Raw genomic sequence first — 16,596 nt, forward strand, 5'->3', positions numbered from 1 at the left:
AATGACGCTGGAAACTCAAAGCCATTGTGCAGGAGAACTCATTTTATTCAAGCCCCAGGAGAAGTTTCTTCAGTTAGTGGAACAACAGCTTTATTCATCTTCTGTTATCCTCTGTTTTTATGTAATGTTAAGAACAGGAAAACATTTCTATTGAATTAGCTTTCACAGATCCAAGTTCCTTCGTGGGAATTACAAGAGGGTTTTGTTGTCCGAGACCCTGAAAGACTCATTTGAAGAGCTTCCTGAAGCCATCGAAGATTCTGAGAGCTCTCAGTTCACCGCTTCTTATGTCTCTTAATCTCCTCCTGAGTATCTGGTAACAATTCACATAAGCATAATCAGATGGAGAACTGTGTACCATAATGTGGAGCACTGTGAGTGCTAGCCATACAATCTGAAAAGCACTAAAGGGAGAGAAGCCATGATACTAGTAAACTGTATGCAGAAGCAGACTATTGATGAAATTTTGGATTCCCCGGCAGGGAACCTAAAGTTGGAGGTAGTTGAGTAATGGTTGTATGATGTGTGGCAGAAGCTCAGAGAAATAATCAACCAGCAAACACAAAAGAGATGTATGATGTATACTTACATATTGGGTGCGGAATAGTATCCTCCGCTCACTGGTACACAAATCTACAGCTAGCTGTTTTAAAAACACTCTTCTGTTTAGCTGCTTTGGAGATGTTACATCCAAATCCATAGACCCACTTTCCTGAAGGGTTAAGGGAGGAAGAATTATAAGTTCAAATTCTCAGTATGATTTGAGAACATGGTAGTTGAAGCAAGTTGGCTAATTGGATCTGACTTCATGCCAGTAAATCAACAAAAACAAATTGCAGGTTTAAATAACTTCTTACAAGAGAAATTCCTTTACCTGCAGGAACTTGCTGTACTTTGATATGCTTGCTTCACAACTATCCAGTATAAATTGCAGTGCTTGTTCCTCTAGTTCAGGATATCTGATATCCTTTTTGGATGTAGTTTTATTTGATGCCACAGCAGCAATCTGGAATGAAGATCTGTGAGATACCTCATAAGATATCAAAAAACCAAATTTTACAGTAAGAAGTTAATTACTGTCAAACCTCTTCAAAATGTTGGCTCATACTTGGGGGGCTGACTACTAAATAAGCATAGGCCATTAACTCCAAAGGCCAACCAGTGATTTGTATAGGGAAACATTGAGATCTGCCAGAAAAGAGAATAAACAGAAAATATCATTTTTCAAAAGAGGGAGGTGCATATTATATATTCATGTATGAGGATTCAACATTCTCAGGGGGTAATGATGGGTAACCAGGGCATTGAATCTTGTCTGAAAATTCAGTAAAATTAGGAATAAGATGAAACAACTTGAGAACTCTACCATACTCTTGCCAAAGCTATACAGTTTTTTTATGATTTCATAGAATATGAGTTCAAAATGGTTCAATGACCTAATATAAATCTAACACTGCTGAAAACCAACTTAAGAAGACTCCATTAAGGGATCAACGATCAGTAACTCACGTTGACAATCCATGCTTCTTCATAGCTTCCGACTTCTCCTTATAACATTTATCAGATTTCTTAAGTGACAACAGCAACTCAACTTTATCATTAGGGTTGGTGCCTTCCCTTGGAACAAATCCATATGATAGCAACAACTCTCCATTAGATTTCTTGCCATATGATATAAAAACCTGCATATAAAGTGATGTAACCAGAGGGTTTACAGTTGGTCAAATACTGTCAATGGTAATACAAATGCTAAAGATTCACAATCAACAGGGACTAGTCAATTTGGACAAATTTTCTTTTCTGCAAGTCAAAGAAGAAAAAAATGAAGATATATAGCCTCTATTCTATACCATACCATACCAAAGTGCAAATACATTTGGCTTCAAGGGGTTCTTGCCTGCAGTTAGCTGCAGCAACTTGGAAATTTTGCATGTACTCCATGAAGATTCATACATCAATTATACAAATAGCCAAAAAAAAGTCTTCTTCAGAAAACCTCTTAATTTTCCTAGAGATTCTCTAAAGGCGTGTATGCATATAAAAGAGCAGTAACATTCTGGAAATTTTTTCTGTATTGCCTTCTGAGAAGAAATCTTTGAAATTTGTAATGTCTTGTTTAGATGAAATCCTGAGAATAATAAAATTTTCTTTACCTGCTCACTTGGCTGATATGTCCGGTCAGTTGTAAAGACAACTCCCTGTGATGATTTGTCATAATCCAAAAAAGTTTCAACCTGTAACAGTTTAATTAAAAAACGGTACATAGAGTTTAAATTACGTATCTTAATGTAAAAAAGAGAAAATGCTTCTAACAACAGATATCCCGAAAGGTGATAATGGATACCTCACAACTATGATTCAGCATATCTGCCCAGGGAACCAAGGCAATCTTTTCATCCATTGAGGGCAAACGAACCTATTTAAGGAAAAAGTCATCAGTATTACATGTTCTTATAAGCAATTATTTGTTTCAAAGGTCCATTTTGAACACCCAAATTTAAGCTTCAAAGAAAATGAGGATGGGAGTTATCGAATTAGAGAGAAGTTGGATAACAATCAAGGATGGCAGTATTCATTTTTTACCTCAATATATCTAGAGATAAATTTATTTGCTTTCCTTAAAACTAATTAAATAAGGGATTCTAGAATGATCCTTTCTCTAGCTCCATGGTTAAGCGTGTGGGGAATGTTCTCAAGGTCAAGGGTGCAAGGATTAGTACAAGGAGTAAAGCAGATTGCAAAGGATTTTAGGATTTCAATATACTGTGACATTTTTTAAACATTGGGGTGATGACTTCATTTGGATAACAAATTTTTACAGTTGGTGTGGTTACATTTATATAAATGCAAAAGACTGATCATGAAACTACTAAAGAAGTCTACTCACCAATCGTGAGAAAAGAATGCCAAATGACCATTTGAAAGTCTCCATATTGAATACCTGTAAGTTAAATATTGCAAAATAAAACAAAATGATTGATACATATAGGCATTCTCCGATCTTGCTGAATAGGATGAACAACATATGATGCATACTGAACCAAAAGCTAAGGAAGATTTTATACAAATCTCATGGGTAAATTTTAAGGACCAAAAAGAAAAGAAAAGATCCACAGGTGGAATTTAAGAAAGGAAGTAATATAAGAAGGAATAAGGATCAACTAATTTATAATATTTGTCATAGAGACATTCTTACTTCTGACTTTTGGTGAGATTAGGGCAATCTATGAAGGAGCTACCTTGTCTTGTAAGGACAGCTCCAAAAGTGGGCAATGTAAACCCAAAACTTAATCAGGAAGTAAAAAATGCTAGGAATTTCTAAAGCATCAATTTTGAGTCCTTGACTAGGTCAAGAAGATTGGAGTTTTTTGTCCAAACTTGCTCAAGTGTTCAGAGCCATTGTCATGTAATATAAAGTAAGTACCTCTTCAGGAAATAAATGGGGATGCTTGGAAAATATCCTGAGCCTTAAATCATTGTATCTGCAAGATGTTGAAATCCGTTTTCAACAATTACTAAGTTATGAGACCACATCCACAGCATAACATAAGCTTTGCAATCATCAGAATAGCGCAAACATGGAAACCACAAGGCTTAAAAAATGCAAACAAAATGAGGAGAACAAACCATACGTTCCAGTAACATCATTAATCCTTTCAATTGCACGCTCTCTTATCTGCGAGGCTTCTAAATACTTATCTAGTTCAGCACGTGTCCTGAAATGATATAGAAACGCTGTAGGGAAAAGAACTGAGAGTAGACCCTTTCTGTGATAAGACAAGAAAAACTCCTGAAATGTCCTGCCAAGTTGACCCCAAGCAGTGAAGGACCAAAAGCTTACCAGTACAGAAGTGAATAGGGCTGTCGAGGCAAGGCAGAGATATAATTGCTCCATCTTGAAGATTGCATAAAGCTTGCTTCACCAATGAGGTAGGTTGCCAGCAATGGCCAATCTGGTACTGAATTCCGTTTCAACACTTCACCAGCCTCTGTGCAGCTCCACTCCTGGCATTACAATACCAACCCTATAAATAAATTTGAAACTATTATTACAATTTTCTTAGACTTGTTTAGTGCATGGAATTGCCTTCAATTTGGAACACCATCTCTGTGGAATTCAGTTTGTTTCACTAGGGTATGGTTTCTGTGGATGTAGGACTGCAAAATTTAAATTGAATGCCAAACCTATTTGCATATGAAGCAACCAAACTGTGGACCTTGAATTGGGACCTTTAATTAAGGAATTTAGATTGCAGAAACTTGAGAAGAGAGCACAAAAACCCTATTCTATTCACTCAATACCACTCTTCCTTTCACTCTAAAAAAGGTAGATTTCTACCAAAAATATATGATGCAATTGGCAGTGTGACATTGCAGAATCCACGTTCATAAATTTTCCCAAGAAAAAACACAGCAATTTTTCTAGAAAAACTGACCGAGTCTGCAGTAATGACGAGTGAGGGAGGCACAAAGAGCAGTTTCTCCCCCTTCCTGATGTTCTTGAGAGCAACTAACCCCCTCTCCCCGACTTCAACTCTTTCAATACCCATTTTCTGGGGCGGGAGGCCCGAGTCCGACAACCATTTCTGCAGCAAGGCTGCGTTTTCCAACGAATCCACCTCGCAGCCCCAGGGGATCTTCTGGGTCACGGAGGTTTTGGCGGTGTCGGTGGTGGATATTGAGCACCGAATTGGGTGTCTCCGGGGGATGGGCTGAGAGTGACGAGATGGGGTTTGAGAGAAAGAAGGAGGGAGTGTGAGTGTCAGAGCTGTGTGGAACATTCTACAAGCTTCGGCCATGGATGCCACTGTGGAGAGAAAGAGAGCTCTTAAAACCTTATCTGCTCGAAGCCCAATGCAAGAGAGTGCAGGGAGAGGATTTTTTTTCCAAATTCCAACTACTTTTGGTGGTTTTGAACTTTTGACCGTTGCTGAAACGACACCGTTTAGATGGGCCACCAGTGACCACTCTGTATATATCAATATTGTGTGAATTTCACCATACCCTTGGCCCAGCATGTTGGCCACCACCACCCTCATCTCCTGCAACTTCTCTGCTCTCCCATTCCTTTCTCTCAAAACCCGCAACCCCAACTCCAGAATCTCGTTTATCAGAACCCCAAACCCTCCAATTCTCAGTAAACCCAAACACCCAATTTCCACATTTCAGAAAAGGGGTGGCCTTCAAATCTGTCAGAGCTCCTTCAACACTCAGAATCCAGAAGACCCAGCTGCTGAAAAAGGAGCTAAATTGGAGAGTGAGAACGGAGATGGTGGGGATGGAGGAGACTGGACCACATCGGCTCTGCTTTTCGTGTTGTGGGTTGGACTCATCTACTATGTTTTCAACCTCACTCCTGACCAGACTCCGGTACCACGGACTGCAACCATTTCATACTATAGAGAAGTGCTTTTGTTTTGCTTTTGTGGTTGTTTAATTTGATGGGATATGGTTTTCTTCTTGTTGTTGTTGTGCTTATTCATTAATTTGGAAAATCCTCATGACCACTAGGGCTAGAAACCCATTTCAAATTCTAGTCATAGTTCTATGGTACCAGTTATTTTATATGGGACACATTGAGGTACAATTGATCGAGGAAATGAATATACCTGCTCCATATGTTCTTTTTCGTTTTTCTTCCCCACAATTTGATCACTCTAAGAAGACTGTAACACACTGTTTTGTGCCTCTGTCAGTCAAGGGATGTGTATTTCTTGAAAAAGCTGCTGAACTTGAAGGGAGATGATGGGTTCAGGATGAATGATGTGCTTGTGTCTCTGTGGTACATCATGGGTTTGTGGCCCTTGGTGTATAGCATGCTACTGCTTCCAACCGGTAGAAGGTACCTTCTGCACACTGATCATTAATCCCATGACCCCCTAATATGTTGATTGATACATGTTTTCTTCTGTTCTAGCAAAATGATAGGGTCAGTTTAGAATGGGCTTTATTTTGGACTGCAATTGTATAAGAGCAACAGCCAAAGAAGCAAGCCGAGTACTTGTTGTCCAACTACTTTCTTCTGGAAAGGTTCTTTATAAATGAAAATATCGGTTTTGAAGAAAAGAATGATTGGATTTTACAAGTACTTATTATAAGAAATTACTTAGATTTCTCTTTGTGTCACATTCGAAATTCCATATATATTTGTGTAGGAGGATATTCATATATGAGTGAAATATTCAAAATTCTATATGATATTTATACCGGAGGATAATCAAATATGAGCAAAATATTGATCCCCTTCTTCAGTATCAGTGCCCCAACCTATGGATATTTGATATTTCAATAGAAATGTTGAAAATATCATGGATATTTTCTTTTTTTGGTCATGAAGCATAGGACACTTTATTCAGGAAATTGTTATTGAAAACGGTTTTATTTTCCTTACAATAAAAAATAAAAAAGTTTTATAACTCAAAAAACACATTTTACAAACTTGACAAAAAATAATTTTTTGTGAAAACAGATTATTTTTAGCACAAAGTTTAAGGTGGTGTTTGTTTTTTTAGCTTTTTGTTGAAAGCAATTTAGTTTTAGAATTTAGGTTGTTTGTTTTTTTACTTTTTCATGACTTATTATAAACTTTTTACTAAATAGAAAAAGTCAAAATATGTAGTTTTTTCTAAATAGAAAAATAATATATTGATTTTTTTTACTTTTAATAATTAATAGAAATAAAATACTATAAAAGCAAACAACTTTAACACTATTAAGCACTAAGGTTCTATTTAGAATTAAGTAAAAAAACAAACACCACCTAAGTATTTTGAATTATATTTTAAATATAAAAAATACTTTGAAAAAATTTGCATTCTATATTAAGTGTATGATACTTTCACTTTTAGTACAAATTTATTCCAAAAATAATTAATAAATATTTTTTAAATGCTTACCAAAAACTACTTTTTTACAACTGTTCTTAAAAACATTCATGGGAATGTTTGTTGAAGTTATGGAGTTGTATACCTGATTCCAATCCTAATATCTGCAGCTCAAAAGGCAAAGTCCCTGTCTGGCCATTCCTGACATTTTCATTTTTCGGGGGCGTATATGCTCTTCTTCCTTACTTTGTCCTTTGGCGTCCACCACCACCTCCAGTTGAAGAAACCGAGCTCAGAAGATGGCCATTAAATTTTCTCGAATCCAAAATAACTGCTGGGGTAAGAAACTGTTCACTGAAAATGGAACTGTCTCCCTTGTTAGACCCTTTTTAAGTAATCATTACTTATAACACCATAAAGCACATGGTGCAGTTAATCCATCACCCATCTTATTGATCAGGCAGAAGGAAGATTCCTTCGATGATATAGCACATCAAAAAACCCTTATCACTCTTTATTAAAACTCACATCATACCTGAGAAGACACCATGATGTTAGATTATCTGTCAACATTCAATATGATGCTTGAGATTCTGTTTAATTATTTCTAGCCATTTCACAGTTGAATTGATATTGAAAAGCAAATAGGTTGCCTATTCAATGCCTTTTGGGGAAAGATCTGAACTATACTAGGGGCTGTTAAGAAAAGACCTGTTGAAACTAGGGGCTCCAACACTATACTATATGATGAATCATGAATCTGTCTGTGAAATAGATTTCTCTACTTGAGAAAATGCAAGTTAACGCCATTACACATCAGATATCGCTGGCTGCAGGACTAGGAATTATAATTTATGCAGGACTAGCTAGCGGGGACGACTGGAAGGAGTTTTACCAGTACTACAGGGAAAGCAAATTTGTAAGTATTGTCAAGGTTTAATCATTCAGCAGATTTGTGGTCTAGTGTATATTTTCTTCATCGATAGGCTTGTTTGTGTATGTGCATGATTTGATAAATGGAGTGATTTTGCAATCAACTGAAACTTACCAAAATTGAACTGCTATATGATAGATTCATATCACAAGCCTTGATTTCACTCTGCTGTCTGCATTCGCTCCTTTCTGGGTGTACAATGATATGACTGCTCGAAAATGGTAAGTTACCAGAACCAAGTGCATAATACTTACATAAATTTAGCAAATCTTTGGCACGATATTCACTTACAGTCTCTTTGCAGGTATGACAAAGGTTCTTGGCTTCTTCCCTTATCACTGGTTCCATTCTTGGGTCCTGCTTTGTATCTTCTCCTCCGGCCATCATTGTCTGCAATGCCTGTTTCACTGAGCCCAAGTTCATCCGAGCAAAAATGAACTTCGTATTTACAGACCAGTGTGCAGCACAGTGAAGGAATCAAGGCTCCCCATTCCCATTCCGAGAAGGGTGTGATTGAAGTTGATCAGGAAAATTTTGAAATCCCATTGTTAAACTTGTATCAAACACAGATTTAGAGTGAACCAACTAGCATTGAAAAACAAGCTTCAACGAGACGCAATGGTACAAGCATACAAATAAGTCATTTTATGGGAAAGGAAGTACTTCAGTGTGACAAATATCAGTTTTCAGAGAAATACTGAAGTAAATAAAGGTGGCAAAACTCATTAAGCCATTACATGCTTCGTTCATACAACTTTACAAGGTCATCCTTGAACTTGGTCTTAATTTGTTCCCTCTTTAATTTGAGAGCAGCAGTAACTAACCCAGACTCGGGTGTCCATTGCTCTGCCACCAACTTGATCTTTGCAGGGGTTTCAAACTTGTCGAGTTTTGCTGCTTTTGCCACCTGCATGGACATAAGTGTGATAAAGAATTTGCAGAATCACAAAACAGCACTCGGCAACAAACTTACTGAATCAGAAAACAATGTGCTTATGTTATATTTTTCAGCATACATTATAATCATCACCCTTGATATCCTTTACAAATTACACCTGGAAAAACCAATAAGAATTATCCAATAGACATGAAAATTGTTTTCCCATAAAGGACCTGTCTATATCAAAAGATAGGAAGAAGTATGTTTCACCAACTCCACGCTACAGGTGAGAGTTGTATCACTCTGGTGGTAAATAATAAATATGGATGCTGATGCATTTCAACTAATGGCATGATACAAGTGAACTAGACCAGCCCATCAAGGGCATAAAACGGAAAAAAATTTCTGCCAAAACAATATTATCTTTTTTACTCTGGACAATAGCAGAACTATAGTTGTCAGTATAGGTCTACATGCCCTCCTCTAAAAACAGTAATGGGGGTTCAACGTCTCTGAAATCTATGTTAAAAAGGGATGAAAACTCTGGACTCATGATGCTGTTTCCAGAACACATCCCCATGGTTCAGTGAAAATGGACTAACCTTGGAAAGGGATTGTTGAACTTCACCAACTGTTTCTTCTTTGTTACACAACTCAGAAAAATCTTTGTATTTGATGCCAGCTGCTTCAGCCCACTTCTCGAGGACCTGATGTGAAGGGACCACCAGAGCTACACAATAATTGTGCAAGGGATCTGCGTATACCATTATATTATCCACATAGTTACTTCCCATCAGTGCTGCCTCAACCTGCAAAGCATGGACAAACATAAAGAGTGACTTCCAAAAACGATTACAGCTATCCCTTCTGATGAGAAGGGGTATCCTCAATCAAGAAGTACTAGTCAAATCCAGTACAAACCTTCCCAAGGGAGATATATTCTCCATGCTGTAGTTTAACAATATCCTTCTTCCTGTCAATTATTTCAAGGCAACCATTAGGTTGAAACTGTCCAATGTCACCAGTATAAAACCAGCGCATGCCCCTCTCATCAACCTGTAGCAGACGATATGTCACCAACGCAGCTATTCACAAGTTGAAGTGTTGCACTATAAGAAAGTATATATGTATTGTGTATGTATATATACATACACACACATATATATATATATAAATACACAAAAAGTAAATACAAATGCCAATACAGGCACCTATCCACAAAAGAAGTTACTTATTACCTTGTACGCCTCCTTTGTTTTTTCTTCATTGTTAAAGTAGCCAGCAGTTATACTATACCCCCCGACTACAACCTCTCCTCGGGGCATTGGTTTGTCAGATGTCTTATACCCACCTTCTTCCCAAGAAACAAGCTGCAATGTCAAACCAAACATGTCCATTGAGAAAAATGGTTCTCAATCCTCGAATTATTCTAACTGGAAACACTACTGTGCTTGAATGCGTACAAAAACTAAAAATGCTGATAGCATAGATTCCAAGTGTATTTTCTTCTTTTATATATATATAATCAATTAAATTAAACAAAAGCATCAGTGTAGCTTTCAAAATATATAACTTCTTTTTTTCGTTTTGATAAGTTTTCAAAATAACTTCTGTTTAATGCTTAATGCACCTGATAAACACCAAAATGTTTTTTGTTTTTAAGATATTCATGAATATAGCAGGAACCATAAAAACAATTTTTAGGTTTCACTTGTTTTACAAAAAAGTAGTAGGGGGTGATTTCAGAGTTCCATCATAAAGAAATATATAGGAATTTGTAAAATAAAAAATATTTTTCCCATTTTGCGATATATACAAGCACATGATTGTGCGTGTAATGGAACTGAGTAACCTAATCTACATAACGTACAATTTTTGTTCGGTGAAGTTGCTAAAAGCTGTTGATTTCCTTGAAATTATCAAGTTTTCATCAAACCGGAACCACTTACAAAGGAAATAATAGGCAATCCAAGTCCACTCATTCAGAGGTACCAAAAGACAATCATAATCTTCTTTAAGAAATTTACAGTTATCTGATAGTGAACACAGTCATCTTTTTCATCATAATTAGCACCATGGCATACCTTGATATAGGCACAAGGAAGGGGCGGTCCAACATGCCCCACATTTGGGTCATCTGGCTCTGTAAAAGTAGCTCCAGCACATGTTTCTGTCAAACCATATCCTTGACCAATAGGAGCCCTAAGAGCATTCATACAGAATATAAACCACATACCCATTGTTAGAGGTAGACAATTACCTAGTATAGTTCTAAACTTCTAGATAGCTTCCATCACACTGAACCATAAAATAATGCTCCTTCTTTTAGATGCAAATTCATGAGTCTTTGTTAAGTGACCATTTACATTTAATTATTAACTAGCATGGCACCCAGAAAAATCATGTCAGAGACAGACATCCTAAAATAGTTCAGAGACCACATGGCCTGACAGCATAATTTGTCACAAGCTTTGCTTTTTCTTTTTCCTTTTTTGTTTTTTTTTTTTTTGGGTGGGGGGCGGGGGGAAGAAGTAACAAGTTATCAATTTAATTACCCCAAGTAGAAATGTTAGACAAAACCTTTTAGGAAAATTATTTGTCTAACATGGTATCAAAGCCTCATTTGGTGGGAGGTGATGTATTTGAACCTCACCCCATGTTTATTTCCCCACTTTATGAAGCCCAAAAGAGGCTGTTTGTGGTTTGTTTGTTTGCAGACCTGTGTGGTATCAGGTCACACATGAGGGAGAGTGTTGGAGTACATGATATACATTATAAGCCCAAATCCTACAAGCTTAAACTTTTAGGAAAATAGATTGTCTAACAAAAATGTCTTTTCATAAAATTTTCTAGAAATGTCAACATTCAATCATTTCCATTTTTATAAGGCTCTACCAAAATTGAGAACAATTAGAATCATTTTGACTACTGAGCTCCTCCAATGCACATCTTACTCTTAAGTTTAGCCTGAAACTTAAACCTTTCACCATCATTATCAATAGGAACCCCATCCCAACATCCACATTAATATAAACAAAAAAAGAAGAAAACAGAAAAAATCTTCCAACTACCAAGCTAATTCAGATGACAGAACCATTACCCCATGCAGATGTTGATAAACCGTTGTGTATCTCCAGATAAAGGAGCTCCACCACAGAGCATGAATCGGATGTGTCCCCCAAGTAAAGAGCGGATCTTTTTGAAAACAATGGCATCCCAGAAAACTCTCTCCAGTCCCCAAGCTCCAAAACAACTTCCTTCTACAGCTGCCAGTCGCCGCTTATATCCAATGTTGAAAAGTTTCTTCACTAAACCTCCCTTGGCCTCAACCTGTAGCATGAGAAAATAATTAGGTAAGAGTGGAGCTAATAGTTTATCTACTTTCCTCAAACCTACAGAGATGCATCAAATACCAAGCCACAAAACCAACTATGAGAACAAATTATGTCGATGCAGATCAAACCTGTTTCAGAACTCCATCTCGAACACGATCTAAAATAGCTGGAACTGTTGCCATGAGAGTGGGCTTCAACATAGAAGCGTCTCCTTTTGTTCCTTTCTGAATTTTATTAGACGTGTCTGTCAAAGTCAAGGCTGAACCATAACCAATTGCACAACCCGCAGCCATCATCACAGTCTGGAAACCATAATATATTTACACTTATTAGAGTAATTGTCACTACTGCAGGAAACCAGAAGAATTCAATGGAACTGTACCTCAGCTGCCAGTTCAAAAACATGAGCTAGAGGCAGGTATGCCAAGTAAATATCTTTGCTACCCAGTTCTGGTATCACTGTCATAACTGCTGCTGCGGTAGCTACAATATTCCCATGAGTCATCATAACTCCCTAGATTGTCACACATAGCACCATGTTAAGAGTACAATTACCAATGCAACATTCATGTAAGCAAATATTCACAAGTCAGCAGTGGCCTAGAAGCATCAATGTGAGCATATGCATTAAAACTCACAAAGATGTAGTTATTAAGATAATCATGTTTCCTTTTCAGTTCAATGAAATTCCAATGACAGCTGCATAAGCATATACTCAACACATCTGATGCCCTTTTATTTGGGCATTGGTAGACATGAGTGTAAGTTCATCGTTGCTCAACACAAGGCCAATTAGCAAGCTCACAATGTTTTATATTTGAGTTGATGCTTGGAATATGTAAATAACTAATATGCAAGACACTGAAACTAAAATCTAGAACAAACCTTTGGCAGACCGGTACTGCCGCTTGTATACATGACAACAGCAATGTCAGTCTTGGAAGGCAGTCTTGGATGAACAGGATTTTCTTTCCCAAGTTTCTCAACTTCAGAAAAAGTTGAGACTGTCCAATTGCTCATATCTCCAGAGAAGTCAGAATCACTTGCGGCATTATCAAAGTAAATAACATTTTTTATCATTTCCAGGCGTGAACTTATCGAAGCCAACTTTTTCAGTTGCTTAGAATCACAGATCAAGGTCGATATTTGGGTCTGTAAAAAAGGAGTGAAGATTATCCATGATCTGAGTTATAGCGTCCAAAATGCAATTATTCATGTGTTAAGATCTAAATCCTATCTAAATTAATTTATAAAAATAGACATGAAAATGATATCCCCACCTCATTTAGGGAGTGGATCAGTGCATCCTCCCCCAGGGAAGCATAGATGGTAACAATGGTGATATTCTGCCGGAAGCACCCCTGATTTTAGAAACACATAAGGGTAGCATTATGTCTGCATTCACATGTTTAAACCACATAGCAGAGAAAAGTACTAAAAAAGATCAAAATCAGGAAGGCTACCTGAAAGGCAATGAGCCATTCTGCCTGAGTGTCAGAAAAAATGGCAACATGGCTATCTACATTATGGCCTAATTTAATAAGTCCAGATGCAAAGTTGCAAGCACGGTTAAAAATCTCTTCATATGTTTCCCATTGATACTCTCCCAAGTGTACCTTCTCAAACTTCCTTCCATCACCAGCTGTGATAAATTCCCTATTGATTAGCTTTCTTGTTCCAAGAAATGGATCTCGTGAATGCTTTCCACAAGATTGCTCGAATAGAGCGGCAATAGTTGTTGCTCCTTCCCAAGGAACTTCAACCAGTTCAGTATATCTACTGTTGCGCATTGCAAAGCCCAGCTCATCACCAACTTCTACTGGAACCCCTCTTTGTTTCACCTTTTTCTTTCCCACCAGAATTATGGAAAACAATAAAGGCACAAGTACGCCAAAGACGACTGCACCAACAACCCCATATACCAGGTTTTCCAGAATTGATGGGTTTGAAAAGCCTCCCTCAGAATCCCCCATCGTATATTTTTATATGACTATATATACCATTCGTTTTCAAAACAGGACCTGAAATCACAAAGAAATATTATTAGTGACATGATCAGAAATTCAATGTGGAATTTTCCAGTGTTAAAAAGCGTGATTGATGCAAAGAAACAACCAAAAGCTTTTACATGGATGCGAAAATTACATCAAATCATACCAGCATCAACAATAACATTCTATCCAGAACCAAAATACATCAAAAGCATAATTGTCAATAGGATTTGAAGATAGAGTGAGCAATTACAATTCAAATGATAAAAAATAATCTTGACACATAGGTGATACAGAGCATCGCTACAGCAGGGTCATAGCATCTTCAACATGCAAAATGTGCATATACTAATGCTAAAAAAACACTGAAACTCTCATTAGAGAAATAGAAGGAATCTGAGAGCTTCTGCAATTGCCTTCCCTTAGCAGGCCCCGATATTTACTCAAAAGTCCCAATAAGAATCAAAATCTAGGAAAGGTATATTGAAGTTGACAACGCAATAAAAGAAAATTAATATAATAATCGACTCTCTTGGCCTTCCTTTTTAGATCAAAACGACTTTATGCAAATTAATATTGAGATCGGTCGCCTCTTCTTTTTCTTCCCCTAATAACACGTGCTATAAAGAGAACAAATGATCATCTTCCTCACATTTTTCATGACACAAAACTCCAATTTTACTCGGTAATTCAATGATCGTCACAAAAGTATGAAACTCCAGAACAATCAGAAACTACAGTCCTACACAAACCCTAATTCGTCGATTACAACAAACGACGAACCAGCGACCAAATCCAGATGCAAGCAAGGGCATCTCCTTCATGTACGATGAATTCAATTTACAGCAAGCTCAAGATCAAGCTACCATAAACCACATATCAAACTCCATGAACACGCGATCAAGAAACCGCAAAGTTCAGTCAAATGAGAAATTCATGGACAAACACAACCAACCTAGACTAGAAAAACGGAGCCGATCACCCCAAGAAAGATAAATATTCAGTTTTCTCGGGAAAATTCCGGTTCCAGAGAGGAAGAAGAGCCTTTCGCTTACCTGCGAAGGATGAATCGCTTTAGCTCTATCGTAAAAGCAGAGAGAATCGATGTATAAAACGAGTGAAGAAGAAGCTAGAGAAGCGTGGCTCTGAACCGAGTGTTCAAGAAGGGGAGTGAGGATTTTGCCCTATGGGTGTCAAAAAAACTGCGAAAATGCCACTCACATTTAATGGCCGTTGGAGTTGATGCCAAATCTGCGATGAGGGGTAGTTTGGGGATACTGGCGCCTTTTTCAACTGTAGAGATGATTCCCCCGGATTTATCGTGGGCCACTGTGTCCGGTCAGTGGAATGCCACACGTGGCTAGAGTGGGGGAGGGGAATTATGGCGTGGCGTGCTGAGGAAGGAGGGGCGCATCGTAAGGGGTGGGGTGGGTGGCATGCTAGAATTCTGATGTCCCATGCGAGGCACACACCTCTATAGTGGAGGCCTGGAGGGTGCAACAATGGCGACGGGAGTGAATGGCAATGTTGACTAAACGACGTCGTTTTAAATAGAGGAAATGGATCATGGAACATTCTATATTAATTAAAGGAGGGTGAAGCCTGAAGGTGGGCATCGGAAAATGGTACTGGCAGGTGGCCTTCAAGGGTGCGTCAGTTGTGACGAATGGCCGTGGTGGCAATGGCATTGATGTCTCTGGACCAACATTGAATCCTCTCGACACGTATAATTTATAAAATAAAAATATAAAAAATATAAAAATTTAAAAGAAACAGTTGACTAAGTTACAAAATTTATTAGGTATGAATCCCATCTATAACTCAAAATGTATATAAAAACGATAGATCATATTAAAATTTTGAGAAGATCAATTGCAAAAATTATAAAACTTTGAGAAGATCAAAAAATTTCAGATGTGTAGGGACCCCTCCCGCTAGGAAACACGTGGCACGCATCTCACAGCGACACGTGGCACGTGTTATCAGCCGGACCATCATCATCCGGATTCCCCTAAAGATATGCATGATGCAGTTCTCCTATCCGGACCGCCTCAAGGAAAGGCAAATGACGTTTCAGCTTCTCCTATCCAAGGAAGAGCAAACGACGCTGGCAGAGCATAGACATCCGGACAACCTTCATAATACATCCGCTCCACAATACATCCGAATAATCAGCATATGCCATCCGGATATAATCGTTCGGATCATCAATTAAAGTAAAGCGAGTCTTACACGCTATCACAACAAACAGCCATGGCCCACATCCTATCACCTACAGAGTGAGAAGACAAGATGAAGTGACAGCAAGTCACTTCCCACGATCATTCCGCATGATCACTTCCCACGATCTCTGACAGCCGCATCACCTACCATGGTTTCTAACAGCCGCTCGTAGGGTAATGATGCTCCTGCTGACGCCTATTATCATCATAACAACATAAAATATCTCCTCACCATTAATGAGAGGAACAGTGTCCCTGGCACTATATATAGAAGCCTTCGCACGAAGAGCAGCAGGATCCCTGGTAACCTCCCGATACCTAGTAAAAGGCCAACTGATTTATATCTCTCTCTCTTACCATGGCTAACAAGATCATCGGAAGGTGCGTCCAGACACCCTGTCCGGATACCT

At 38.0% G+C, this 16,596-nt stretch overlaps 3 protein-coding genes across 4 annotated transcripts; 1 reads left to right on the plus strand and 2 right to left on the minus strand.

Moving 5' to 3' along the window:
* Positions 1-2: 2 nt before the first annotated feature.
* Positions 3-5,039, minus strand: LOC100247772 (ribulose-1,5 bisphosphate carboxylase/oxygenase large subunit N-methyltransferase, chloroplastic). Its single transcript, XM_002267433.5, has 12 exons — positions 4,437-5,039; positions 3,842-4,005; positions 3,633-3,716; positions 3,425-3,482; positions 2,888-2,941; positions 2,345-2,416; positions 2,154-2,234; positions 1,510-1,682; positions 1,086-1,188; positions 875-1,006; positions 590-712; positions 3-313 (listed from the first exon to the last, which is right to left on the minus strand). The coding sequence occupies exons 1-12, from the start codon at positions 5,037-5,039 to the stop codon at positions 227-229; spliced, it is 1,734 nt and encodes a 577-aa protein (XP_002267469.2). The 3' UTR covers positions 3-226.
* Positions 5,017-8,494, plus strand: LOC100256200 (uncharacterized). Its single transcript, XM_002265197.4, has 6 exons — positions 5,017-5,370; positions 5,697-5,842; positions 6,995-7,163; positions 7,645-7,743; positions 7,897-7,979; positions 8,063-8,494. The coding sequence occupies exons 1-6, from the start codon at positions 5,017-5,019 to the stop codon at positions 8,193-8,195; spliced, it is 984 nt and encodes a 327-aa protein (XP_002265233.1). The 3' UTR covers positions 8,196-8,494.
* LOC100252885 (long chain acyl-CoA synthetase 8) lies at positions 8,378-15,667 on the minus strand. 2 transcript variants are annotated; one of them, XM_002267381.4, is made up of 12 exons: positions 15,020-15,667; positions 13,437-13,994; positions 13,254-13,334; positions 12,859-13,125; positions 12,356-12,487; positions 12,102-12,275; positions 11,739-11,968; positions 10,723-10,840; positions 9,877-10,008; positions 9,560-9,694; positions 9,241-9,447; positions 8,378-8,665 (listed from the first exon to the last, which is right to left on the minus strand). In XM_002267381.4, the coding sequence occupies exons 2-12, from the start codon at positions 13,944-13,946 to the stop codon at positions 8,492-8,494; spliced, it is 2,160 nt and encodes a 719-aa protein (XP_002267417.1). In that variant the 5' UTR covers positions 13,947-13,994; positions 15,020-15,667; the 3' UTR covers positions 8,378-8,491. The 2 variants fall into 2 exon arrangements, with proteins under 2 accessions (XP_002267417.1, XP_010657490.1); XM_010659188.3 differs by having other exon boundaries at positions 14,920-15,249.
* Between the last annotated feature and the right edge of the window lie 929 nt (positions 15,668-16,596).

Source organism: Vitis vinifera, chromosome 12 (assembly GCF_030704535.1).
Source record: "Vitis vinifera cultivar Pinot Noir 40024 chromosome 12, ASM3070453v1".
NCBI classification, from domain to species: Eukaryota; Viridiplantae; Streptophyta; class Magnoliopsida; order Vitales; family Vitaceae; genus Vitis; species Vitis vinifera.

Bases quoted from the DNA above. Each gene is read 5' to 3' on its own strand.
- LOC100247772 (XM_002267433.5), bottom strand. From the start codon at position 5,039: ATGAGGGTGGTGGTGGCCAACATGCTGGGCCAAGGGTATGGTGAAATT. The intron at 2,235-2,344 runs GTATCCATTATC...AAACTGTTACAG, and splicing joins TGCTGAATCATAGTTGTGAG to GTTGAAACTTTTTTGGATTA. The intron at 314-589 runs GTAAGTATACAT...AATTGTTACCAG, and splicing joins TACTATTCCGCACCCAATAT to ATACTCAGGAGGAGATTAAG.
- LOC100256200 (XM_002265197.4), top strand. From the start codon at position 5,017: ATGTTGGCCACCACCACCCTCATCTCCTGCAACTTCTCTGCTCTCCCA. The intron at 5,843-6,994 runs GTACCTTCTGCA...TAATATCTGCAG, and splicing joins CTGCTTCCAACCGGTAGAAG to CTCAAAAGGCAAAGTCCCTG. The intron at 7,164-7,644 runs GTAAGAAACTGT...ATTACACATCAG, and splicing joins AATCCAAAATAACTGCTGGG to ATATCGCTGGCTGCAGGACT.
- LOC100252885 (XM_002267381.4), bottom strand. From the start codon at position 13,946: ATGGGGGATTCTGAGGGAGGCTTTTCAAACCCATCAATTCTGGAAAAC. The intron at 13,126-13,253 runs GTGGGGATATCA...CCTTTTTTACAG, and splicing joins TGATCCACTCCCTAAATGAG to ACCCAAATATCGACCTTGAT. The intron at 9,448-9,559 runs GTTTGTACTGGA...CATGCTTTGCAG, and splicing joins AATATATCTCCCTTGGGAAG to GTTGAGGCAGCACTGATGGG.